The sequence below is a fragment of the Colletotrichum paranaense genome (assembly GCF_030867605.1).
Source record: "Colletotrichum paranaense strain IMI 384185 chromosome Unknown Scaffold_6.1, whole genome shotgun sequence".
NCBI classification, from domain to species: Eukaryota; Fungi; Ascomycota; class Sordariomycetes; order Glomerellales; family Glomerellaceae; genus Colletotrichum; species Colletotrichum paranaense.
The window spans coordinates 3,212,953-3,239,218 of NW_026848964.1; the positions used below are offsets into that span (position 1 = coordinate 3,212,953).

Here is a 26,266-nt window from a genome sequence, read left to right on the forward strand (position 1 = left end):
GAAACCGAAACCCATCGTACTACGAGCTGTGATATCAGCACTTGCCACGGCACCTGTTGTGGCGAACGTGGTCCTTGGAGTTTGAGTGCGTTATATTGAACTGTAGCCATGGTCTTTGTTCTGTCGGGTGTTCCTGAATACGTTGCCTCTGGTCTCTTTCTCTACTAATCAATCTGGCTTAGTTTCGCCATGTGCTGGAGTTCCACGCTCGCAATTACTGCCTCACTCACACAAGACCTTTCTGACCTTCGTTGTGTTCTTTTCCTCGGCACTCTCGACGCAATACCAGGTCCTGGGTACAACCTCTCAAAGCTCCCTGCAATCCCAAGTGATACTATGAAGCTGTAGTTGCGACCGAGCTTTAGTTACCTATATCTAGAAGCAATTATTCACCCAGATATTCTCTCGAGAGCCTAGACAAATTTGGCTCTCATATATTCAACGTCATGGTGAAATAGAGTATTCTTCGGCGGAGGAAAACATATGCTTGACAGACTGATACTACTTCGGATCATTACGATCAAAATTAGGTGGTTGTTGAGTTTAACTTAGCGACTCCTACGAGATTCCACAGTGGGATACATATTCTTACTATCTTCTGTAATTCGAACAATAAAGAGCTCCAGCTAGGGAACATTCGTATTATACGCAGGCACGAGCTTGGCCTCTACCGCCTGCTTTGCCCTTCCTCCAACTGCCAATGATTCAAGTGTCTTTGCGATGTACTTCATACTCGAGTGCGCACAATTGCATCGAAGCGAACCGAGCTGTTCTGGATTGCCGTATCTTCATTATTCCTTGGAGAAGACTTTGAGGACTCAATTGAGGGGACTGGAGCATGGTACGTCTCATTCCATCATGTCTTGTTATGATGTAACAAATTTCCAAGGACCAACAATTAATGGCAGAGAAAAAGCACCACGGAAGCGTTTGCAAATAGAGGCTAATTGATAAGAACAGACAGTCGGAACAAAGACATAGGCTGGGCGAATCAAGTATAGTGCTATTAGAGACATACCAGCTCCCCTTATTTGGCCAGGTATCCCAACCAGCAGGCACACTTTTGTGCAAAGCCGTCTGGCAAGGCATGCCGGTGTAACTAGGGAAGAATATGGTGAATCATCTCGAAGGATATATCATGTGATTTAATTGATCTTGCCTCAATTTTCTCAAGACTGCTGGAGTTATTAATAACGTTCATATAAGGGCAGGATTGCCATGTTCGTCGTCGAGACCATTTGTTTTCGGGGCCATACACGTGCTCTGTGCATGGGCCAGCAAAGTTGTCTTTTGATATCAGCATCTCAGCCTCAGGCTAGCACGCTTTTCTCGAATGGTACCTGCTGTTGATACTTGGAAGGGATAGGGTATCGGCAGCATCGAAAGCCGCGAATCGGGCTCGTGAATTGGAAATTGCGACTGGTGATCATGCTCGTTTTGTTTCCACCATACCAACTATGCGACGGTTCGCCAATATTTCGCTTGCAGAAGCTAGCTACTCACGTTTATCTCGCATGGCTTTACTCCCATCTGAATAGTTCTACACAATCATTAAAGCGCACAAAAATTCGAGGGCACCAGTAGCAGACAGATACAGCACCGAATGGAAAAGGAAGCTTAAATTCTGTGTGAAACGGAAATCCGGAAACCGATGGAAAGACCAGACGGCAGGAATGACGGGAAAACCTCGGTATCCCCATCCCCTGTCGTCATGCTTTCGCAATTGTGGAAAGGGCAACGCTAGTCCAAAAGGGGGAAATGATTTTGATCCTCCTCTTACCGTCGCGTCTTCCGAATGCCGTTCAAAGGAACACATCGCTCAACATCATCAGCAAAAAATCATACAAACTCACAAAAAGCCACCATACCATATAAGGGATGATATTCAAATCAAATTTGAGGTCAAAAGTCTTGATATGGACCGGAGGTTGACAGTTTCACCCCGCAGACCACGATCCGCTGACCGCGCCCTCACATGACACCAATTAACCACGAAGTCACGTGATGAAATCGTCACACGTTCCCGCTCTGTAGCGGAGCTCGCCTCCAAAGGCGCCGCATCATCAGCGTTGCGACTCACGCAAGTATCGATGTAAAACCTTCTCTTGAGGCACCCCGGCGCCTTTGCACCACGAACTTGCGCAAGGCCCCTCCCACAACGCAAGTTGTTCGACCTGGCGCAACTGGCGACAAATGCGACGGAATTGGACGTACGCGCCTGGCCCGACACCTTGCGACCGGCATGAGCAGATCCATCCTGCAGAGCTGTCGTTTCTGGCCAGTCGCATTGGCGCAACGCGATGCGCCTGAAGCATCTCCTTTGTTTGTTTTGATCAAGAACAGAATTGCGACTCGTCGGACGTCGGGCCATGTCTCTTGTCAGCCTCTCCAGCTGCATGATGGAAAACGAGGGGAACCATCAGGGACCGGCTGGGATGTGCGCAGACAATTAATATTTCTGCATGATGAGCACAACTTCTCCTTCCCACCCCTCATCGATGACCCGCCACGCAAGCTGCGCTAGACGGGACGACCTCCTTTCCAGGCACAAGGTCGAAGGCTCGAGGCCCGGGGCTGCAACTGGACGGAGGGCGCCGCAATTGCATCTGATTGGAGTCGGCGCATTTCTCTTTCGCACGCGCACTCTTTGCTCATGCTAGGCTCTACAGTCGCACAGCACCACCTTCCATCACCTTGCGACGGAGTGTCTTGGAATGGGCCGCACAGCTCAGCTTGACTGACGGATATCATGACCATTCCGTCGCGACTCGCCATTGATTTTCGAGCATCGGCGGATATTGCGTAACAGTTTGAGAGGGAACTACTAGCTCAATACGAAAGCTCCCAGGGCTTAGCACATATGCGACGGCTCCGAACATGCCCCCTGCAACCTGTCGCAGACTTCAAGCACAAAAACTGGATACCCACCGGCAGTGCAAAGCCAGAATGAGCGCACGGTACGCCAGCTGTCCTGGAAGACCCTTTGCCCGTCGCATTGCCTCTTCTCATTGTCTTTCAAACTGTCGCGCTCAGCAGAGCAGTATCGACCAACAGCTTCTCAGGCTTGACGGGAGAGAAATATTAAAAGAGTACGAGGGGGAGCGAGTGTGTGCGTTTGTCTACCTTGACGGTATTCGAAGGCGCGCGCGTGTGCGCAATCGCACACACACAGTCGCAATCCATTCCGACTAGCTCACCCCATCCGATGCTCCACGACTCACGAGACCTTATGGCCTCAGAGACTCCCCATGGAAGAACGGTGAAAGAGGGGCAGACGTGGCGTGGCAAAAGCTACCCAGCCATGCGAAAAGAATAGTAGGTCGAGTGTGACGCACCAGGGTCGCAGAATTTGACTGATGCCGCCGCCGCTCTATCGTTTCTCTCCGCCAAATGCGTTGAAGCCACCATGCGCGGGAAAGCGCCGATCCTCCCGGTAGAATCCAGCGACACACACACTCCCACACAGCTCCATTTCTAGCTCGGTGGTACCCGTTTGTATCCCAAACCAGCAACCGGCAGCAGAGCCCGCGATTGACAAGATGGATTCAAGCGACCAATCGAAGACGAGTCGCAGATATCGTTAGGTTGGGCTGGTCTGTGTTGTTTCTCTGAGTTTTGCGCTGGTGGCGGTTGTGGATGAACATGGCATCGCATCGCATCGCATGGCATCGCATCGTACCGGGATAGGGTCCACGAGCTAATCGGGTCGAATGGGCGCAACGACTGGGCCGACACGCAGACCACGACTGCTCCTGAATCCTGAGAAATATGTCGATTCGCTGCCGGAATCTTCTTCGCCTCCTCAAACTCCATCAAGAGGGCAAAAACAGGGTCCAACAAAAAGGCATCGACTGTTCCATTCCCACAAGCCGACCAGTCCAAAGTTCAAACCTCGACGTGGCAGTGGAGCCCCAACCTGCGAGGTAACGCAAAACAAAGAGCAACAAGCTGCGTTCGGGAAGGATAGCTCATCCCTGCGAGGGGATCTGGAGCCTGGGCGCAAAAGTCTCGCCAGGTATCGCACACCGTTCTTTTGAGTGCGGCCGGCTCCTGAACTCCCCCGATTGGCGAAAAGGGACTTGTTGGGGCCTGCAAAACCCAGTGCCAGTTCATCAATACTTCTCCGCACTGCGCTCACTGGCAGGGCCGCAAAGGAAGAGACACACACTATACACTCAAGAGGCAGGCGAAAGAAGATACGTGGATGCGTCGAGCGATCCACACATGTCGTCGTCCCTCCATGCCATCCCATTCTGTCGCAAAGCGCGAGAGAGAGAGAGAGAGAGAGAGGAGGGGGAGGAGAGGTGCCAGTGACTGTTGTCGGTGTCACCTTTCTATCTACCTGAAGTGGGGATTTCTCAAGGCCAAGCCGTCGAGCCTTTGGAGCAAACGCAGCAGGCGAGCGGAGGGGAACTCGGTATGACGGCCAAGACCTTGCCCATTTCCTCGGCCTAGTTCTTTTATGTTGTCTATTCGTACCTCCATGGTGATTCGGCAGCGACATGACACTTGAAACCCCCGACCAGCGCATACAACCGTAACATGACGGCCTGAACCAATCTTGCTTCACGCTACAAACCGTCCCCCCAGCCACCTCATCTATCAAGCTCGCGGATCGAGCATCTAATCATGTCTGGTTCCTGGCCCTACTAACAGAGCCAAAGATAGGTATGCGCAGGTGCGAAAATCCTCGTGCGAAGGCGCACTGGGGTCATGCTGTGCAGAGAGAGCAGAAAGGTCCGGACAGCAAGTGGCCTCGATACCGTGTACTATCGGATGTCTGCCCCTCGCCATTGAATAGACATAGACTTTGGCCGTCTATCTGGGACAGACCTATATGTTGTTGCTTTCTCGGCCCCATGCTGCTGGACGGGGACCCATCCGAACAACACCATGAAACGAGCTGGACGGGGGGTTTATCGATGAACCAAACAGTGCAGCAGCAGGACTCTCCTCTTCCTCCTCCTCCACATAATCAAAACATGCGCCGGGCGAACCTTCTGTAATTCAATCAGCGTGTTGACAGTTGAAACCAGTGCAGACCGAGCAGACCGGCGCTGGAGTCTCTACCTGTGCCATGCTGGTAGCCGCCTTAGCCAACATTCCGCCTCGCCTCGTGCATGAGCCAGCCGCGCTACGACCATCCTTCTCTGGCCGCTATCTTGTCTTGTCCCTCTTGGTCCCCTGATGTGCGAGACTCGTGGCGCCTCGAGCTGGTCCGAACGACAATGCCATTGGCTCAATGACAAGGTGGCTCGCAAACCCCGTTCCCTTGCTGAGATCCTGCAGTTTTGTCTACTGTACATCTGACAATGGATAGTTCATATGCTGCTGACTAAGAAAGTCCTGCGGGATGGCAATCGGATCTGGAAATTCACGGTCATCGATATCAAAAGGGATAACCGACCCCCGGGACGATCGCAGGACGGAGCAAGTCTCGTAGACGGCTCCGTGAGAGACGAAGGGGCCCCGGGGTTTGAGTGGCCGTATTTTTCATTTCACCTAATAAGACTACATTCTCCGCCAAACAAGCTGCCGCCGCTGGTTAGTCGCGGATATCATGGCGCTAGGTGGCATCCGCCTAAGACGGGTTCGTGGTCTTTGCGCCGTAGAGCAGGTACCGTGCTTTGGGCTGGCTCCTCTCTCTTTCTCTCTCTCTCTCTCTGCCCGTCTCTTTGGAAATGGGAAGACATTAGGCGGTTTTTTTCTCAGCTGAGGTATCCCGTACCACGGTGGGAGAACGATCTCAATGGTTGGGGACGGATGGATTGGCGCCAAAACACTGGCACACACACACACACACAAACACACCATCCGGGATCCATACCGGAACTTGCAGCTTCTTTGGCGCCTTTTTTTGTTGGAGCATGGCATCACGTGGTGGTGTACCATCCAGGTAGGCAGTAGGTCAGCAATGAAAGACCCAAGATCAACAGAAGGGCCGGGGTTCATGGGTCCAGGTATCTTTGAGGCGGTTTAACTTGGAAACGGGCGAGTTGAAAGCTGGACCCCCCCGCGACAATGGGCCATCGCGGTCCTCAATTGTGTGACGGAGAGCATTTGTCGCAAAGCGCATTGCAAGAGGCAGTCGAAGAAGGGAGAAATGCCGATAGCTGGCCCAGACCGTACCATACCGAGGACAGCAGCTTTCCTTTGCGCCAAGATTGGCCATGCGATTCCGAGTAGCACATCGAGTCCCTCCGTCTGATGCGATAAACCCTGGCCTGGGACTGGTTTTGGTTGCGGGTAGGGTGGGATGGCGCTTTTTTCCTGTTGCGAAGCGCCGAATTGTCCCATTGAGCCGACGAATTTGATATGAGGGGAGAGAGATAGTGATACGCTACGATACGGCACGGGAAGAGAGAGAGAAAAGATACGTATCTGATTCTGCAGGGCACTATAACTTTTCATATTTGGTGAGATGCCCGGGAAGGACTCTGCGGAAGACGAGTCGTGAAATCGGGGTCCGATGTCGCGCGCATCCCACGTTGAAGTAGTTCGTACGGACAATGGCGGGCGCATTGCGTCCCGATATCAGTTATGAATAAGTCTTCATGTTCGCTGACGAATTTGCGCACAGCCCCGAAGGTCCGGAGGATGCAATTACAGATTTGCGCAACCAAGGTCCAACAAGTCACAGCAATACTCGAAAGGAGGCTGGTCGCAAAGTCGTATATTAGAGAGGGATGGGGCCTGAAAGGCCCGCGAGGTGTGTGAGTGAGTGTGTATGCGTGTATGTGTGTGTGTGTGTGCCAGGATTGACGAGGTTTCGATGGCTCAGGCTTCCCAAGACCGGACAGGGATGGCTGGGCGAATTGGAAGAGACATAGTTGGGTGAGGTGAAGGTGACGGGATCGGCACCGTATGAAATAGACGCTGAAGGTGCCAAAAAGGACCTTGGAAAAGGTAAGGTTTTTGTGTCTTGTTTGCTCGCGGGGAACGGACCGGTTTGAGCCAGTTTGACCGGCCCATCAGTTTCTCTCTGGCATTTCGAGAGAGTGACTCGGGTGTGCGTGTGTGTGCGAGTGAGTGTGAGTGTACACACCTTATCTGAACAAGTTCGGGTCGCCTTGGGGTGAGCCGACACGAGGCGTGAGGGTCAAGTTGCTATTGGTGAATGGATGAGAGTATGTCCATGTAATGAGGTGTGGTAAGGTGAGGTCAGATTCAGTACGAGGCACACAACTCGCGACGTATGTTCCTTGCACAAGGAGGAGCGCTGGCTCGTCATCGGTACGGAACGAATGCATATTCATGTGTGAGAGTGAGTGTATGTCTCTCCATGTGTGGCTTTTGAGAGTAAAGTACGGGGCGATATGTCATGCTCCCTTTCCACCGTTTCGTATGAATATAGATATACTCCGTACAAGGCGGAGAAGAATTGTTTGTTCATATTTATATGTAAATCTCGCCGTCTGGCCCTTTTATGTGACCTGCGCCTTGCTGTCTCTGGTCCCTCACATAAAAAAGTATCGGTAAATTGAAGTGAGTCGAAATGAATCGGGGGAAGGACGCACAAAACGAGATGGAGCACGTTAGTCCCTTGAATCCATACTCCGTACCCCGTTACCCCCTGTCCCAAAGAACAGGATTCAAAAGTATGCCCTGCCAGAGATTGAGGCTTCTAGAAGGACTGTTTGAGAGAGAAAGCAGGACTGGTGAAGGGAGGCCCAGGTAATTACGGCTAGGCGAAGAGGCCATCATATCCGCAAATAGCCACTTGACGAGATTTGATGGATCAGACCAGCCGGCCCAGCAGATCTTGACTTTGACCGCCTTACCACACACACTTCGTACTCACACAGTCACACGCACCCTTTCTCTCACTCGCTCTCTCATCTCTCCTTCTCACTTTATCGGTTGATCGCAGGCCAGGTATCCGTAGATCGATTACCGGTAGGCTCAAGTTAAAGACAGAAGAGCCAGATGGCGAGAAAAATGCCACCAAGCCCCCCCCCCCCCCCGGTGTACGGCCTGCTAGGCCCTTGTCCGGATCCGCTTCCGCTCACGAAGAAGGAGAAGCCTTTCCATACGGATACAGTGTCGCTCCTTCGTTGTGCGCGCAGCGGCGGCGGCGGCGGCGGCGGCGTGTGGCTCCCAAGTTGCGCAAGCATGAGCGACTTGGGCCTCGGTGCGTCGCCGTCGTCCCTGGCCGCATAGCACCGCCTAGAAACCCGACGAAGGACTCCAAGATGTTCGCATATATGGTAGTCATCATATCGACCTCGAAAAACATAGGCCCAAGGGTCTCGTCGAGACGCAGAGCAAATGCGCCTGCGACGTGGAGGTACCCTTTTCACTCGTCATGCTCAGGTTCGGAGTGTGTGAGGTGACCTAGGAGAATAGTTAGCCAGACGGGATGAGCGGGTCCGGCAGGTAGGCAGGTGCCACTGCCCTCCACCCTGCCTAAGCCTGAAGGTGCGGTGAGGTCCCACGAGTGCGGCAAGGCCTTGTTCTGGGGCGAACTAGCCACCTGCCTGGCGATTGCCCGGAAAGGGGGAGGGGGCAGTATGCGTTGGGGGATGATCCAGTGCTGTAGGGACCTGGCCATAAGCCACAGTGGAACATGGCCCCTGTGAGGTCCCTCAACTTGGGGTGATACGTGCCTAAGCTACAGCACCAAGTGCCCTGAAGCAAAGGCAATTGGGCATGACCCGCCAAGCATGAGGAATCGAAGCTGGCACAGTTCATCGCGCACTGTCACCCAAGGGAAGTTACTGCCGGCACTTGAGGGGGCCCCGGTCACCACGACAGTGGGCTGCTCCTGCAACTATAGGGCCTTTTCCTCATTTCATATGCGCTGTACTGCGTGTTGGTTAGCGGAGGTAGACTGTCGTACTGGAGGCCCAGGGGGTCCAGGTACCTAGCCACTCCATCCCCGCCAGGAGCAGAGACAAACCTAACCAGAAGGTCAGGTACTTGACTGACGGTGCGGCGATGTGGACGGTACCTGACCTGACGGGACCAGACCTGGAAATTGGGAAACTGGAAACCGGACTGGACTGGACTGGACCTGGGACCTGGACTTGAACTGAGGTGACTGACGGACCGCAGACACAAAATCGTAACCTCTCAACTTGGCTCCTCTTTTTCCCTCTCATGCACATTGCACACAAACCTGCGAATTGCCCGGCAGAAACAATCATCCAACAACACTGTCATCCTTCCAAAGTGAGTCTGAACCGATCCTATGGTCTTTGCGATCGATGTCTTCTATCCCTTTGCACCATTCTGCTCCAAGATCCCGAGTCCCGACTCTCCTGTGCTTCCGCCGGGCTCAATGTCGAGAGAGGTTTGATGTCTGGACTGGGGTCTGGCTCGCTCTCTCTCTCTCTCTCTCTCTCTGGCTGTGCTTCTTCGCTACTACGTCTTGCCGTGCGCTCCCCGACCCAGTCCCAGCTCAACCTCTCCTCTTTCTCTCCTACCACTCCTCTTCCTACCTTAACCATACTTCTGCTTCTCCTCCTCTCTTCACTCCCGATACACTCTATCACACCGTCAATTTCGTCCATTCGGTCCTCATCCTCCATCCCATGGCTAATCTTTTGCAGTCCATGCCCTAGACTCCAAATCACCCCGTACTCCTTTCCTCAACCATCGTCCTCTCCGACCGTTCGCTCCGGCAGCGTCCTTGGTCAGATCGCCCCGTCTGGCGCTGACCGCACGACGACACAGGACCCTCGATATAACGTCCATGTTTGATAATTCGGTGGATTGATACCTCATTCCGTTCCTCATCCGACCCAAGTTTCGGCTTGCTCGTCGTTGATACCCTTCGTCCCGCCCATCGACCGCCGACTCAGGCTCAGGGTCCCAACCTTTCCGTGCCAACTCTACGGAAACCCGCTCATCGCACACCACCCCATTTCCCATCAAACTTTTCTCGCTCGACATTCCTCCATTCAAACCCATCGAATCAATACCATACATCACAATGACGAGCATGTCTCCCACAAGCGTCGTCAACGGCGGTTCCGCGGCCACCTCAAACCAGGGTAGCGTCTCGCCCCGGCAGACGGTGTCGCCCAAGAACGTCGCATTTGAACTCCTCTTCACCGAGTCACCGCAATACAGGGCGCGACTCCCCATGCGAGTCCAAATATATCCTCATGACACTACCGACTCCATTGTTACCACCGTCAAGAATTTTTACGGTCTGTACGGTGGCCCGACCGGCTCAAAGGGCGTCAGTTTCGAGGACGAAAATGGTATAACCCTCATCGCCCGATACGAGAACTTCCGCAACAACATGGTTGTCTACGTCAGAGTCATTGAGGAGTCCCCCTCTGCTTCTAGCCCCTTTGTGCCGCCCACATATCATAACCCTCCCCCCAGCGCTCAGCAATATTTCGAGGGCAACGGTTATCCGCTGCAGCCTCCACCGCGCTTCGGCCAAGAAATCTCTAGGCCTTCATCGAGCACCTCTCGGAAGCGCAGCCCATCCCCCAATGCCGGACGCGGCCGGCGTTCCGGATCTGCCCGTACGAATTCCAAGAAGGGTCGATCCCGCTCTTCCAAGAATCGGGACACTGCCGCCTCCAATGGCCACGCTGATATCTACAGTGATAGCGTCAACGGATACAGCAGCGGTGACGGCGCTCCTGGGTCCAGCTCTAGCAGAATGAAGGAGCAGATTGGCAACACCGAAATCAGCCTCGAAAACATTGTTGAGGGAGGTCGTCGCAAGCGGGCCAAGTTTGAAAGCTCGGTAAGTTTGCCTGACCGCACGGGTCTTGGACAATATCCTTTTCTTCTCTATTCTTGTTAGTCTGGGCCTTTGTACTCATCCTGTTCCATTCAGGAACTCCCCTTATTTGCGCCTCCTCAGATGCCAGCGGCTACGTCGAATCCGTCCGTATCTCCTGCCCGCCGCGCCGAGCCTCAGCGAGCCTCTCTGCCATTTGTCCACCCGGGCCAGAACCCTTTCACGAACCCGATGCCTCTGCATTCCCCGCAGAGCCACAATCATGGATATGCGCAAGGTGGATTTTATGCGACGCCGTCGTCTGAACGCCACGGTCGCGGTAGCATCGGATACGCTGGGCAAACCGGCAACTACAGCGGCATGAGCGGCATTCTGCCCACTCCAGACCCCACCGTTGGCAGCTGCATGTCAGAAGAGGATAAGGATGTTGCCATCCAGCTTATGCGCCTGGGTGAAATGTCAAACATTTCTCATGGCCGCACCTCTGCGTCCACGCTGGATGACACCTTCAGCGGCCGTGCCGACGCCGCCTCTTCCACTGGAGCCACTAGCGATGGCGAAAGTGAGAGCGACGAGGAGTCAGCCGCCCGGCGCCAAAAGCTGGATGCTGCTGGTGTCATGCGCAAGATCTACCAGACTACAGAGAGCCACTTCATTCCCCAGCCCAGCATCGAAACTCCTGTTGAAGACGTCCGTGTCGAGAAACCTACCAGTCACGTCGTCAATGGCGAGGGCAAGCCCGAGGTGCTGAAGAACAAGACCAACCTTCCGGATGCCAAACCAAAGACACAACTGCCCAGCTCCAAGCCCAAGACCAAGGTCAGCAAGGTTCCTCGGCCTACTATTCCTAAGCCCAAGAAGGCTTCAGCCCCGGCATCCATTTCGGCTCCCGCTCCCGCTAGCAACGGGCCCATGTCGCCGGCCTCTCTGCCTCCTTCGCGCAAGCCATCAATTGCCTCTGCTGCTGCTGCTACCTCGGGTGCGCCCGGCGAAGACGATCAGCTTGATCTTTCTGCCAAGCCCCGCTGCCAGCGATGCCGCAAGAGCAAGAAGGGCTGTGACAGGCAGCGACCTTGTGGGCGATGCCGTGACGCCGGCCTCAATGCTGAACAATGCATCAGCGAGGACGAGGGCAATGGACGCAAGGGCAGGTACGGACGACACATGGGCGTTCCTATTAAGAAGGAAGACATTGTCAACCCTACGCAGCCTATTCTCCTGCCAGCTGCGCCAATTGCCACGACGGCTGCGATGGCCGACAAGAACAAGAAGCGCAAGCGGTAGAATGGCCGACTCCTGATGGAGTGAGCACAGCCCTGCGCAGCATCACTCAGAAGAGGGTTGGCGAGTCTTTTTCACAACTCATTGTCACAAAGTTTTGGACCACTTTTCTGCGGCGACAAAGGTTTACCGGCTTACCGGCGTCTGGCGACAAAGATGAATGAAATTGGGCGAGGCGCTCGGACGGTATCGTCTCACGACATGCCTCTCATCGTCGCAATTGTCGGATGTTTGTCACCATGACCATCCAACAGCACTGGCAACACGGCAGAGACTCGTTGGTGAATACCATTGAGAATCGCCGGGTGAGGCCGGTTGCGCACACTCCTTTTGGCGTTTATGGTCTCTTTTAAATGGGAAGCGGTGTTTTTCTTTTTGTAATTCCATTTACTGGCTTGCGCGCGATGTCCTTTTCATTTCCTACTACATGTCTTTCGAGTTGTGGCGAGGGTGCTACAGTTTTGGCGAAGTTGTGCAACTGTACGATGTGGTGGAGCGGCTGAAGGCCAGAAAAGCAAGCGAGTATATTGGAATACTTGTGGGCGCGTGCGCAGCGCAAATGGATCAGTGTTAGGATGTGGAAGATCAAGGTTTCAATGCAAAGTGAGGATGGAATTGGGAGGCTACAGGTGCGGAGGAGAACAAAAGGCAAGGATGGGTACAATGGCGGGCGAGAACGGTTCCGAGGCTCACGCAATAGTCAAATTGTCCGGGCGGAAGGTGGATCGCATGCCTTGGAGGTTTGTGTTTTCCTATATGTGCGCAAGCGACATGAAGCTTCTCTGCGTGAGCGAGCTTGCTTCTGTTTCTTTAGTTCCTCTCTGGATGCTATTTGGAGGCGGGCAACAGGAGAAGATGCAGCTACGATACGACTGTTTTTGTTAGTGGCAACGGTTCTGTAGCGAAAGCCAAAGGGAGAAAAAAAACATACTGATCATGTACCTTTGGTGTTTGCGGCGATGCGGCGCAATGTAATTAATGGAATGCGACAACGGTGAAAAGTGAATATGCGGGTGCGATGACATTGCATCTTCCGGTGCGGAGCGGGGACAGAGCAGGACGGAAGTCGTTGAAAGATGGATGCGCGGCTAGTCCGTTTATGGCACTAGCGTGCGGTTCTCGCCGTTGCATCCCGTTCCGGCTCGGGCGGGGAGGGGGGGCGTATGGATTGGATGGTGTGGCTGACGTCTGTTAGCCGCCCTGTCAGATGGGGAAGGGCAGAAGCACAGGCGCACAGTCGCACAGTGTGCGGCGGCAGTTGCGATCCGTGCGCGCGATAGAGCAGAAGCTTGGGCTTCTCACTGGGAGGGAGAGATGGCTGGTGCGCACTCTCGCGCGCTAAAGAGGTACTTGAGCTTGGGGCGCAAGAGCTTCCGCGATCCACACGGGGAGAGGTACTGTCGAGAGGGAAAGCTTCAAGCGTGAGGTACCTCTCTAATTACGTCATTCCATGTTTTGCAATGAGTGCTTATTTACCCCGCACCTCTTCGAGAGCTCCCCGCACTCTTTTTTCTTAATGGTCAACGATGTTGCGGTCATGCAGGTTGGTCAAGTTTTGCGCGTGAAGAATTTCGCTTTGCTACATGTTGTCGTCGGTGAACGACAATTGTGTTGAAGAGTCGTGAGGATGATGGTGCGATGCAGGGTTTGAGTGCGTGCATGGCGACGCGATTGAGTCAGCGTGGCGCAAATTTGCGATCGCGTTGAAGCAGTCTCTTGTCTTCTTTTTTTTTGCCGATGCATGCGCTACATGACACGAGGACTATAGCGAGGCCAAGGACGTTGCGGGATTGGTACTTTTGCATGAAAAATGGTTAAAGGCGGGTGAGCGCGCGTCGCTGGCGGTTGTGGGTTGGAGGCGAATTAGAGTGTGTGCATATGTATCGCATGCGTTGCGCAAAAAAAAAGGGAACGAATTGAATCGTCTTGAAGTCGCGTCTCAAGGTGGTTTTTGTTATTTGTTGTTGTTTTGTTTGTTTGTTTACTTTTATGCGCTGACTTACTTTTACCGTTTTTTGGACGTTTTGGAGAGGCGCAGGCGCAGCATGGAGGTGCGAGCTTCCTTGGATTGGAGGGATTTGGGTGTTTCACTGGTGGCAGTGCTTATTCCGGCGGAGGGGGATGGGACGTTTAGTCGTAGTGCCTGCAGTCGCGAATCTTGCTGCGACACCAAGACGAGCAGCTAGCTGGAGCAGGTGGCAAAAAAACGCGGTACATATAGTGCATGCGACAGGCCAGCATATGGATAAGATACGGATAGGTAAGGCAGAGTGAGAATAGCACAAATGGGGGCTTGCCTCCCCTTCTTTTTCCCCTGGAACCAAAAGACAAGGCCAGCGACCAACACCGCAAGGTGACAAGGTAAGGTAGAGAAGACGCAGGGATGGAAAAGGATCGGGGGGTGTCATCAGGTCATGATCCGCGGCGCGTTGTTGTGTTTGAGACTGATTGGTGACGACACTTTTTCACACGCTTTTCTCGGAACTTCGGATTGGACGGCACTGGGCGGGTTTAGAGGTCGCGTTGGGATGGAGTGAGGTGATGCGCAATCAATCTGCGCCCAACGGTATGGATCGATCATCGCGGTAAGGTAAGGCAGCATAGCGAAAGCCTCAATGCAAGGCGGGAAAGAATGATGGGAATCGTGCGGGAGAAAAGGAAAGAGAAAAGGGAGAGATGAAGAAACGTGTTAGCTGCAGCGTTTATTGCTTCTTCGATCGGGGGCTCTTTTGCAAATCGCATCTTGACCACTCGGTAAGGTATCCTCATTGTTAGCATGCGATGCGATGCGACGGGGCGAAGACGGTGGGTTGGATGAGGACGGATGCACGTTTAAGGTAAACTAAACGGAACGGGAGGTTGCGCCCCGCATCCGCGATTCGGCGCGCCGATGGGGTCAGCTTTTTGTTGGCGTTCGGGTTTTCTTGGAGCGGGGGCGGTCCTGGGAAGTTGCAACCGAAGGCGGCCCGTGCGATACCTCCGCTGTCGCTGCTTTTTCCAATGTCACTAAACCGATGGTTGGTTTGGGAAAGCCGGCGGAAGATAAGATATTATCTTATCAGTCCCGAGGGACATTGAGGAACGAAAAGTCTCTGCATGACGAAGAACATTGCAATGGTTGATATGTACACATGCTGCCTTACCTTACTCTGTACCGAATAAAGATGTGCTACGTTTGAGTTAGAATATGTACCAATGACCGATCGATCATATTTCATCTCCAGACTCATAAGGCGCTTTCGTTCTTCCTGTGCTCATGCCTCTCTTTCTTTCTTTCTAGCCCGTAGTGGCAGAGCTATCCGCAAAGCACGCTATTGTAGTAGTAGGCTGTACGGACAGATAGGTTTGGTCGAGCCAGGTCAATTGCGGACCTAGAATGTCTACAATGCAACTCGGCCTTTTGCCAAGGTAGCTTGAGTAGTGGTCACAACCCCCCCAGAACCACCAAGCTACCTTTAACGTCCAATGATAATGAGTGATCGAGTCACGCAACTCTCGAAATTTCGAGGACCTCTCTGGACAGGACCAGATGAGAATTTCGGGTAGGTACGGAGTTTTACCTGATAGTTGGGACTTGAGAGTGCTGAGACGAGAGAGAGAGAGACGGAGAAATAAGAAATATGCGCATGACCAATATACCCCCGGTACTGCCCTGCAGCCCTGTAAAGCAAGCAAACCGCAATATCAACTGGAGCAAACTTTTGTTCTTCAAGTTCCAACTTTGCCCAGTCGGGTGGGTCTTCCGCTTCGGAAGGCTTTCCCCGGGACTCATACTACCGAAAATATTACCGCGTCAAAGTCTCACTCGAGGCATCCGGTCGGAGCACCATCGCCCCTCGGCGAACACTCCGTCTCGCCGAAGACTCCTAACACTCCGTGGTAGTACCTAGGCCGTAGGATAAGATAGGGCGTGAAAGGCGTACGCCCAAGCCGACATGTTGGGCGCCGAGTCCCGCTGCTATGCAGAGGAGGGAGGGACGCTCTCCCGCTCCCGGCGGTCACACCGCAGGCCCGGAAATAAGATCCCGGCCGTGTTTGCTACCATTGTTTGCTAACGATTCCCCGTTGGCTGCATTGCGAAACTGCTTCCGTAGACGGGAGGTTCTTCAATTTCGGCAGTCGGGGAGAAAGATAGGGCGATTTCGGCGCGATAGTTGGGTTGCAATTTTTCTTGATTTTTTCTATTTTTTTATCACTTTTCTTTACTTATTGCTAGTAGCGTCCGCTTGGGCTATGACTCCGTGACGAAAGAAACGACTTTTCTTCTTTTGACCTCCTCGCTTTACATCCCTATTATCTAATATTACCAGCTGAGAAAAAGGACAAAACGAAAAAAGACTTTTCAGGCCCCCTTGGATCGATGGAGGACCTGACTCAACATATTTAACCACATAGTCGTCTCTTCTTTTTAACCGTCTGTTTCCCGGGATGGACATGCCATCATCACAACATTCGTTTGACCAAGATAAGGGCGTCATCACCATGTCCGACACATCAGACTCATCGAGGAGCCGCGGCCCCAGCGCCGAACTCCCTACCACCACGGAGAAGGAGAAGGAGATCCAAACAACCACCGGCACGGCCACCGCAACCGACGAAGAGGAGACCTCGGAGGCAGACGAACACCAAGTCCGCGAATGGTCCGCCGAGCACGACCTCGTCTACCCGGAAGGCGGCTGGACGGCCTGGTCCCAGGTCCTGGCCGGCAACATGCTCAACGCCCTAGCCTGGGGCTACCCGGCCACTTTCGGCGTCTACCAGCTCCACTACACCGAGACCCTGCGCCTGCCCGCCTCGCAGGTCTCGTGGATCGGCTCCGTGCAAATCTTTTTGACGTTCGCCGTCTGTACCGTCTCGGGCCGGCTCACGGACGCCGGGTACGCCCGGCACGCCGTCTCCGTGGGTTGTGCCTTTGTGGTGTTTGGATCATTCATGACGAGCCTGTGTACGAGGTATTGGCAGATTATGCTCGCGCAGGGGATCTGTACCGGCCTGGGGCTGGGCGTGCTGTTCATGCCGGGCGTGGCTATCATCGGGTCGTATTTTAAAAAGAGGCGGTCCCTAGCGCTCGCTGTTTCGGCGACGGGGACGGGAGTGGGGAGTTTGATCTTCCCGTCGACGCTTCAGTATCTCATCCCGCAGGTCGGGTTCCCCTGGGCTGTACGGTGCTCGGCGTTCGTCGCGCTCGGCGTGGCGACGATTGCTATTGCTCTGCTGAGACCTAGACTCCCTCCGAGAAAGGCTGGGCCTCTGTTGGAGTGGTCGGCCTTCCGGGAGCTGCCGTACATCTTGTACACCCTGGGAGTATTCTTCTACTTCATGGCGCTGTACTTTGGCTTCTTTTACGTAAGTTTGACCAGGAGTCGTGTTTTGTGATGCTTTTCGTGTGCTAAAGGAGGCAACAGATCAACACATACGCCCGCAAGGTCATAGGATTCTCCACAACAGAGTCGGTAACGCTTCTTCTCATCACCAACGGAATGGGCATCCCGATCCGGCCCATCGTTGGCTGGCTAGCCGACCGCCACGTCGGCCCGATCAACATGTTTGTCATGACCATGTTCCTTCTGGGTTGCATGGAATTCGCCTGGATCGGCGTGGAGACGAGGGCAGGCATGTACGCCTTCAGCGTCTTCTACGGCCTGTCCAACGGCGCGACGCAGGGCGTTTTCGTCGGCTCGACCGCCAGCCTGACGACCGATCCGCAGAAGATGGGCACGCGGTTCGGCATGGTCGCCACCATCTCTGGCTTCGCGACGCTGGCTGGGCCGCCGATCGCGGGCGCCATCATCGACAGGTCAGGGGGCTCGTATCTCGGGGCTCAGGTTTGGGGCGGCGTCATGATGATTGCCGGTGCGCTGACGGTGGGAGCGGCGAGAACGGCCAAGGCGGGCAAGGCTTGGGGGGCGAAGTTGTAGAGAGAGGCGCGAATGACGATGTGTCACACTTCGAAACGGATAGAATAGAATATGAAGTGGATATTAATGAAGAAATGGTATATTGTGAGCACTTCAGACCAATACGATGATCCATCATAAATCTGTAATGTAAGGCGTGGCCGTAGAAAGAGCACAACTTTCGCCTGGCCCTCGAATCTAGTTCTTCCTCAACAGGGTGAGAGCTTCCGACAGCAAGCGGGCAATCTGCTTGCCATCCTCCCAGACAAAGTCATGATCGTGGGTCAAGTCCTTGACGATGGTGCACTCCACCCCGTCCTTCTTCAGCTTCGCAGCCATAGTATCGATCTCAGGCTCGTCGACCAAGGAGTCTTCCGGCGACCAGGCCAGCAAGATAAGCGGCTTGGTAGGCAGAGCATCCTTGAAGCTCCCTGAAAAGGTGGCCGGAACAACCTTGTTCCAAGAATTCTGGTCGTCTCCAAAGGCACCGGCAATAAATTGGGTGTAAGTCTGTTCGTGGCGGGCATTGAGGTTGTAAAGTTCGTATATGCCGGAAACGCCGATAAACGCAGTTGGCATCTTGACCTCCGGCGAAGGGGACGCGCCCAGCGCAACGGATCCCATGGGCAGTTGAAGGGCCAAGGTAGCGCCGGCCGAGTGCCCGATGAGGATATAACGGTCCCCGATTTGATATTCACGCTGTAAGAATGCAAGGGCTGACCAGGTGTCGCGAAGGTGATCCGGATGTTGAGCACAACGAAGTTCTGCGGGAGAAGTGACGTCGGGGTCTTGCGGGTAGAGAGGGTGTGGAGAGAGACGGTAGTCAATGCTGATGAAGCCGCGAATCTCAGACCTGGGGATGGACCTGGACTTTAAGATTTCCTGGATAGAAGGGCCAAAGTCTTGAAGAGTCTTTCGGGGATCACGCCACGCACCACCGTGGACGTAACTAGAGTGGAGTGAGTTAATGATTTACTGACGCTGGGAAGGGGGTGACGGTATCTCAGGAGAGGCTAGATAACCCACATTACCCAGTATCCAGAGGCATTATCCGTATGTGAGGGAAATTCCCACACTCCTAGCTTCTGAAGCTCGTTATCAGCAGCATAACGATGCTCAGTGAACTTGAGAGTGGTTGGCATGACGGCGGGTGTCCGGCCTGGGTTAGACGTTAGCAGAATGCTGCAATGCCTTAAGTCTAGCTTGACGAGCGGGTTGAAGCCAGACAAAGCAAAGCAGGCCGAGGCTGAAATTGAAGAGGGCGAGCAATAGCAATAGTACCTAGTCGAGACGGGGTAATTCGCAGAATGAGGGGTATTCAGGGTGACGAGACGCGAGTGTCTGGTCCGGCGGGGGGGACAACTGGGGAGGTCTGTATGTAAGGAAGTGTTTGTGTCAGTGCGAGGCTTTCGTGGATAACGAGATGTGTTTGTCACTCCGACGGCCCAGGGTTCGGAGCTGCTGACACCCGTTGGGTTGAGAGGGGTGAGTGGGGCCTTCCGTCTTCCGGGCTCCCGTCCTTACATCCGCGTCCGAGAGCGGCCGAATTTTGTGGCTTCTTTTCTCTGCTACTTGGCCCGGCCCCGAACGTCTGAGGCCGTGTCAATGTGACTGTATGATTCTCGCCATTCTCCCGATCTAATTGATATTTCGTTGGAAATGTTTTCAACTGCGAAATGACATGCCCTTCAGGGCTTTTGCCTTTGCCTCGATTGCAAGCCCCGCTAACTCATCGTCGCGCAGCTTTTCTCATCGCTTTGTCACCCAAGGAACACCAGTGCTTCATAAAAAGCTTTTTATTGAAGATTTACACATCGCAGTCTCTATCAAGGCACCGAAGAAGCTTTCGAGTTGACTGCTGACGTTTATGATGAACTAGACACTTTGAATGCAACCTTGGCAAACTGAAGCTGAGGGGAAATTGATCGGTAGGCGATGTAACGGTGGGTTGCGATCTGGAATCCTTTTGCCGAACTAGCAGCCGGTTCCCGACCGCCTATGCTCTTCCACACAGACAATATGTCGATCACGGAAGTATAGCATGGTGGTGTGGTGTCGACATGCCAATGCTCGGATCGTAGTGTTGGTTCTGCTACCGTCTGAAGACTCACTGGAGGTTTGCTGATCGATGCGGATATGTCACTGGAAATGAGCATGAAAGCCCCGCGTTCGCGTGTGGAGGATAACCCCCGTGACAAGATCATGACGCCGCAAATCGCCTGATTCGATCCGTTGTGCCGCCGTAATGACGAGAGCGAGGCGTCTTTTCGGAGGAAAATGGTTAGAGAAAGACACTACCGTCTTCATCCAAGTCTCAAGCCCTCTCTCCCGCCTGAAGCCCGGGCCTGAACTGGATATGAAGCCGAGGAATGGCGGCAGGGATGCCGCTCCTACGCTCATAAGGCGGGCCGGGGGAGGCGGGACGTGTTGGTTGGAACGACGTTGCATTGAAGCATTGGCAACCATTGTTTGGCCATATATGAGAGACGCTCTGAAGCAATAACGTCTGGGATCGATTTCAGGCTACTTGTACCCGGCTGTTCGCCCCGAATACCCCAAAGAATGTCTGATATTTGATAAATACCGTCGATAATGGGATATATTGCGCTGCTGTTGGATGTAAGCAAATACTACTGTTTTCTGAATCTCCAGATAAGCAGACAAGCGAACACCATCAGACCACACTTAATCCTGAATGACCATGTAGCCGCGGGTGCATTTTTGTGGGCTACGTAGATTTGGATATGCGGCATCTCCAACTGGGAATGTAATCCCTCCAGTATCAGTAGCGAGCCACGCAAAAGCAGAGCTACTGAAACGCCCCTTTCGAATACGGAAAAACTTCCGTATCTACGGCCATTAGCCCACTTTCACGCAGCCAGAATAGGCGATTGATAGCATGTGAAGGCATCGAGAAGAATGTGAGAAAGGTCTATGATGTTGTCCGTCGTTGCTGTCTACCTACGTACAAACGTGCGCGTATTGCTTCTTCCCACCCACTCATTGTCGCCGATGCTAGGTTCAACCAGTAGACGAAGAATGGAACGAGCCAACCCAATCTGGTCATGCTATTGTTGCCGTCACTTGCATGGCTTCATGTGATGAAGATAACCAAAGTGTGCCAATTCAGTATGAACGTAAGGTACTTAGTAGAGTTGTCAACGGGCGAGCTGTGTAATCCTTCGTTCCTTTCTACGCACTCGTAAGCTGGGATTGGGATGGCGTTGGCCCTGGTGCTTTTGAGCACATTCGCTCCTTCCCTCTTGATGTTGGTGGTGGCAGGATTGCAGGGGATTCGACATCCACTTTGGTCTAGACAATTTAGCCGAGGTTTCCGTACACAGGTACCAATATTACAGTGCAAAACGTGCCGATGGAGAAAGTACTCTAGACTTTCACAGTTCGCAGGCGTTACCTTTGGATAGGTACCTATCTGGGCACCTGGGCAGGTACCTCATGCAAGGTACGCCGACGGCCACCATCTCATTTCGGCCGAGGGTGCAGCAAGCAGGTGCAAATGTGCGGGACGGGGAAGAGCGGCACCCGGGAGGAGGAGAAGGAGCAAGAGAAGAGAGAAGGAGCAGGAACAGAAATGCAAGCTACAGGAAGGGGGGCCCCAAGGGCACAGACTGGAGGAAAGAGGGAGAAGGAGAAGGAGGAGAATGGAGAAAGTCCGGTGCCGTTATTGCTTCTCCCGTCTGGTCTTCCCCCTTCTCCTTCTTCTCCTTCTCCTTCTGGTTCTGCTTCTAGAGCATTGTCTGTGCCCAAACGGTGACGCCTCATCGACAAATCTACAAGTATACTCCACGAGTCCACACAGTACCTAGCGTATCCGTACCTCATTTCCATTATTTAGTATCGAACTTCAACTTGCACAGTCAGCCAGGCACGCCAGAAAACGGTTGGTTTGTGCCATGCCATTCCCGAATTACATGTGCCAAGATCAAGCGCCTTTTCTTAGTCACATTTCATCGTCGATGCCGAGGAACGCCATCTTCTGACACTCCACTCAGGAGCCCCTCGCAATCCACCCAAACCACTCCATGGATAAAGTATACAATCTACTGGAATACGCAGTAGTGTAAACAGAAAACGCCCACCTTTTGTCGCGGCCCGGCCATCAAACTTCAAAAGTTCAAAGAGCCTAATAGACTAGCAGGCACCACGGCACCCTGTTCTTCTCCCGAGCCGGGCCCTCCACCTGTCACCGACGGCAAGCTTTTTTCACCCAGAGCAATCTCCAGACCTGGGGACTGCCCGACGTCCAACCCACGCGACCCCATTTCAATCTACAGAACATATGAATCATGTGCGCTATTGGCCGAGGGCTGAGCGCCGCTGTTTTGTCGTGACCCGTCAGACCTTGGAAAGGCCCTCTTGCTAGAACTTGCTGGCCACAAGTTCCAACACAATCCCGGGGGATCGAGCATATCTACCTTACCTAGTATACGGAGTAGGGCCACAACTTCACTTTTTAGACTGCAGAAGGTTCGGAGTTGACCCCCAGTAGCCCCTCTTACAGCCCCGTTCTCTCGTCTTGGGCATATTGCCCGCGCCCAAACAAGTTGCGCTTCTTCCTCTGCCGGCCGACACTGTAATCATCCCGTCTGGTCTGGCCTGGCCAACTCAAAACTTGGTCCCATGTGTCAAAACACTCGGACAGATGTTCATCTTGTTGTTATTTTCTGACAATCCGGTACCCTCCCTGCCCCGCACCGCTGAAAACCGAAAAGCTCAGGATCATATGGCGGTCATCACTCAAGAACGAAAGACGATTATACGACGATTGGGCGGGCAATGGGGAGAACAGGATCTCAATATGCAACTCGAGGGGCCTTGCACGTCTTTTGTGCCCTCTACCGTATACGTATGGTCTGGCCCTTCGCTCTTCTTGCAGCTCTCCCGCCGGCTCCCCCATCGCCAGTGCGCCCTGTCAGCCAAATTGGGTTGCATCCGTCGTTGCTTTTCCCCTTCGTCTTCTCTTTGCTCGTCAGCGTTCTCCAACACCACCCATGTTGCATCCGAAAGCGACATGCAGCCCAACCAGGGGCCGCCGCTTCGCCGCCTCCTAGTGTATTTCAGTCTTCCGCTGGCCGCATAGCTCGGCTCGTCAAGTCCGACGCTTCACATCACACACAAGTTCACAACTCCGACTTGCCAGTTCCCTCCAACTCATACCACGCCATGTGGCACCTAGTGGCAAGTGCGCCTTCTACCTCGTTAGCGAAACCTCATCTTAGCTATACGCTACGGATACGTTTTGTGTCGATGCTGCTAGCGCGCATGAAACCACACCAACATCGTCCAGGGATGTTCCAAATCGCCGGGCCCAAACTACGACGCGTCTACCATGTTCAGCGGAGCTGACTTCCTCATTGTGTACATGGTCGCTGCTCTGGCTTAGATTCCAACCTTCTAGCTCAATCGTGACCTCCATGAAGACAGGGACCACCGTTCACAAAGTTCAAGATTCGGCAAACACAACCACCAACCAAGGCCTAGCGGTGTGCTTTCACCGAACCTAGTGGTTTCGTGAAGTCTCGCTGATACCGTATGTTCTCGATCAGTGTCAGAACCTAGCTGGTTGCAAAGATGGTCTTCTTCGCGAAATTTCGATCAAGTAGGTAATCTCTGGATGTTGGGAGTGGCCCGCGGCGGCGGTCCAAGAGCAGCAGCGGCACAGCACAGCATACCAATTATTACTGCCCACCGGCTTCTGTCCCCCCCCTCTCTCTCCTCTCTTTTCAGACATCACAACCGACGAGTACGCAGCGTAAGGCGAAAGGTGTTCCCATCTGCGGGACCGGCTGCAAAGAACTCTTGGCTCGTTCGTTTCTTCCTCCCGAGAGAGCTCACCACCCTCCTCCCTGCTTCCCACCTCCCGGGCTCCATAGATGTGCGTCTGTTCTGCATACTGCAACCCTCATCACGTTCGGAGGTAAGACGGCCTCGAATAATTGCATCCGCGGACTCAATCCGCAGATATTGTACAGTGGAATACATTACATATTCGAACATGCTCTCCAGACCGAGTCCACTGTCCGGCATATACCCCCAGTAACCTTTCTTAGTCTCTGTTACCTAGTGCATCTTTACGAGCGATCCCCTTTCCTCCTCCTTCTTGACGAACAAGCATAGCCCGGTCTGGGACTATGGGACTTATTTCACAAATCCGCACCAGTCGAAGGATGCAGAAATTCCGTCCGGCCAGCCCTCGCTGGTCCCCTGCCTCCAATTCATATTCCATCATCATCCATGCGGCTGCTTTGGGCCGTGGACTGGTTTACCTAAATCCTCGTCTCTCTCCACATGTCGACCCTGCCTTGCCGGGGCCCATCTCCGGGGTCTCAGACTCGGCGACCCTCTTTCATCCGCGCTTCGGGAAGTTGGGAATCCAGCCCTTGGGTTCTCAGGCCAGGGCCCCTGGTGTGTCGAGTACTGTACATCGATCCTGACCAGCTTATATGCCATTGTCTCGCTCATGTAACCATCCTCCCGGGCTGCTTTGCTCTCTCTTTTCCCCGTTTGGCCATGCTCTCTCTCAGTTGTCACTCCCTAGAGCATCTCGGTACCACAGCCCTATGGCCGAGGTAGATTTATCAGAGAGCAATGGTGGTGCTCTCGTAGCCACTGCCATCACTTTCCTTGTTCTCTCTTGGTTTTCCGTCGTTCTCAGATGTTATGTTCGAGCTTTCATGACCAAAGGCTTCCAAGCCGATGACTGGCTCATGCTGGTTGCCCAGGTGAGTTTCCTTCTTGGCGGACCATGCTACGGCTTCACTGACTTGAACTGTTAGATCATATTCACCATCTCTTGCTCCTTTATCCTCCTCGGCGTTAATGATGGCCTCGGCCACCACAACCAAGCCCTGGATCAACGGAAGGAGGTCTCTGCTTTGATGGTTTGTTGGCTCTACTTCTCGTACTCGTTGGCGTCACTGACCAAGTCATGTAGTACCAAGCCTTGGCTACCGCCACATATGTGCTTGATATGCTGTTCATCAAGCTGAGCATTGGTTTCTTCCTATTGCGACTTTCAAACTCAAAGCTATACAACTGGATCATCCATGTCAGTCTGGCGATTATCACGGTTTGGAGTGTGGTCATCTTCTTTTGGAATGTATTCCAGTGCTCGCCTGTCGAAGCGCAATGGGATTATGCTATTCCCAACTCCAAGTGTGTATCGCCAGACGCTGTTGTAGCGGCAGCCTACTCCATCAGTGTCATGACGATTTTGAGTGATTGGCTCTACGTAAGCTACCTTTCTCTTACGAACCTACGATGCCTTTGAGTTGATGTTAACGTCATGTAGGCCTTGCTCCCTATACCTATGATATGGAGCGTCAAGATGACCAAGCAAGCCAAGGCAACTGTCATTGTCATTCTTGGCCTGGGAATTTTGTAAGTGAACCCATGATGAGATGGCCAGTAGGAAAGTGACTAATAAGACCCAGTGCCAGCATTGCAACCCTCATCAGACTCAAGTTCTTGGCCGACCTTAGCGATCTGACCGATATCTTGTGTACGATCTTGCCCATTTCCAAATCCCCTTTTCGTGCTCGAAAGCCAGAGATCAACCCCGGACCGTACTAACACGGCTGCAGTTGTGGGAACAGATGCCATGGTTTGGACCTTAGTCGAGCCCGGAGTTGCCATCGTGGCCTCCAGTCTAGTAACCATCCGACCGCTCCTCCGAGCATGGCGACTCAACGGATTCACTTCGACCGACCGAACACCGGGTATGAGCGGACACATCAGCGGGCACATCAGCGGAGGAATGAGATCAGGGGCGGCGCGGTCGGCGCCCCGTTCGGCACCCCGCGACCCTTACGGCACCGATAGCATCGACGGCATCGACACGGATCTGGAGCTCGGCGGGATAGGAAAACATGAACCCATGCCGCGGCCGAATTCTCGGCTCGGGTACCAGGGGTCGTTTGCGCAAGGCGGCTCAAAGACGGCGGGGACGCAACTCGGCTCGGATTACATGGCACCACCGAACCGGAGACAGGATAGCAACACTAAAAGCGAAATGTACGTAATCGAAGGAGATAAAGCGAGCGACACCTGGACGGGGGATAGGCTGGGCTCCCCGAGCGTGTCTTCGGTTGACCTCGACGGTCTCGACGCGCAAAGCCAGCATAGTGGGCGGGTCGGGCTCGGAGGAGGGAGAAGGGATAGATAATGGTGAATAGAGGGGAAAACTCCGACCATTGTATCGATACGATTATGTCTACCTTTGTGGTTTCATGGCGTTCAAGGGTGCCCTAGGGGTGCATCCGGGCGCATCGCATACTGAGCAAAAGAACGGTATGGAGCTGCTTTCATGTGGCTTGGAGATTAAGAAGACTGGTATAGATTTTGGATACTCTGGCCTTCAGAT

At 53.5% G+C, this 26,266-nt stretch overlaps 6 protein-coding genes across 6 annotated transcripts; 3 read left to right on the plus strand and 3 right to left on the minus strand.

Moving 5' to 3' along the window:
* Positions 1–1,310: 1,310 nt before the first annotated feature.
* On the minus strand, positions 1,311–1,430 carry CPAR01_08746 (uncharacterized protein; the record flags this gene model as incomplete). The annotated part of the gene is made up of 1 exon (XM_060493013.1): positions 1,311–1,430. One exon carries the CDS (start codon positions 1,428–1,430, stop codon positions 1,311–1,313), a length of 120 nt encoding a protein of 39 aa, XP_060349383.1.
* A 4,546-nt stretch (positions 1,431–5,976) lies between these two features.
* Positions 5,977–6,411, minus strand: CPAR01_08747 (uncharacterized protein; the record flags this gene model as incomplete). The annotated part of the gene is made up of 1 exon (XM_060493014.1): positions 5,977–6,411. The coding sequence occupies one exon, from the start codon at positions 6,409–6,411 to the stop codon at positions 5,977–5,979; it is 435 nt and encodes a 144-aa protein (XP_060349384.1).
* Positions 6,412–9,934: 3,523 nt separating this feature from the next.
* CPAR01_08748 (uncharacterized protein) lies at positions 9,935–11,989 on the plus strand (the record flags this gene model as incomplete). The annotated part of the gene is made up of 2 exons (XM_060493015.1): positions 9,935–10,708; positions 10,769–11,989. The coding sequence occupies 2 exons, from the start codon at positions 9,935–9,937 to the stop codon at positions 11,987–11,989; spliced, it is 1,995 nt and encodes a 664-aa protein (XP_060349385.1).
* A 4,479-nt stretch (positions 11,990–16,468) lies between these two features.
* On the plus strand, positions 16,469–17,904 carry CPAR01_08749 (major facilitator superfamily transporter; the record flags this gene model as incomplete). Its single annotated transcript, XM_060493016.1, has 2 exons — positions 16,469–17,332; positions 17,392–17,904. The coding sequence occupies 2 exons, from the start codon at positions 16,469–16,471 to the stop codon at positions 17,902–17,904; spliced, it is 1,377 nt and encodes a 458-aa protein (XP_060349386.1).
* A 177-nt stretch (positions 17,905–18,081) lies between these two features.
* CPAR01_08750 (uncharacterized protein) lies at positions 18,082–19,025 on the minus strand (the record flags this gene model as incomplete). Its single annotated transcript, XM_060493017.1, has 2 exons — positions 18,082–18,832; positions 18,910–19,025. The coding sequence occupies 2 exons, from the start codon at positions 19,023–19,025 to the stop codon at positions 18,082–18,084; spliced, it is 867 nt and encodes a 288-aa protein (XP_060349387.1).
* Positions 19,026–24,464: 5,439 nt separating this feature from the next.
* On the plus strand, positions 24,465–26,068 carry CPAR01_08751 (integral membrane family protein; the record flags this gene model as incomplete). Its single annotated transcript, XM_060493018.1, has 6 exons — positions 24,465–24,626; positions 24,681–24,785; positions 24,839–25,135; positions 25,196–25,284; positions 25,338–25,405; positions 25,488–26,068. 6 exons carry the CDS (start codon positions 24,465–24,467, stop codon positions 26,066–26,068), a joined length of 1,302 nt encoding a protein of 433 aa, XP_060349388.1.
* Between the last annotated feature and the right edge of the window lie 198 nt (positions 26,069–26,266).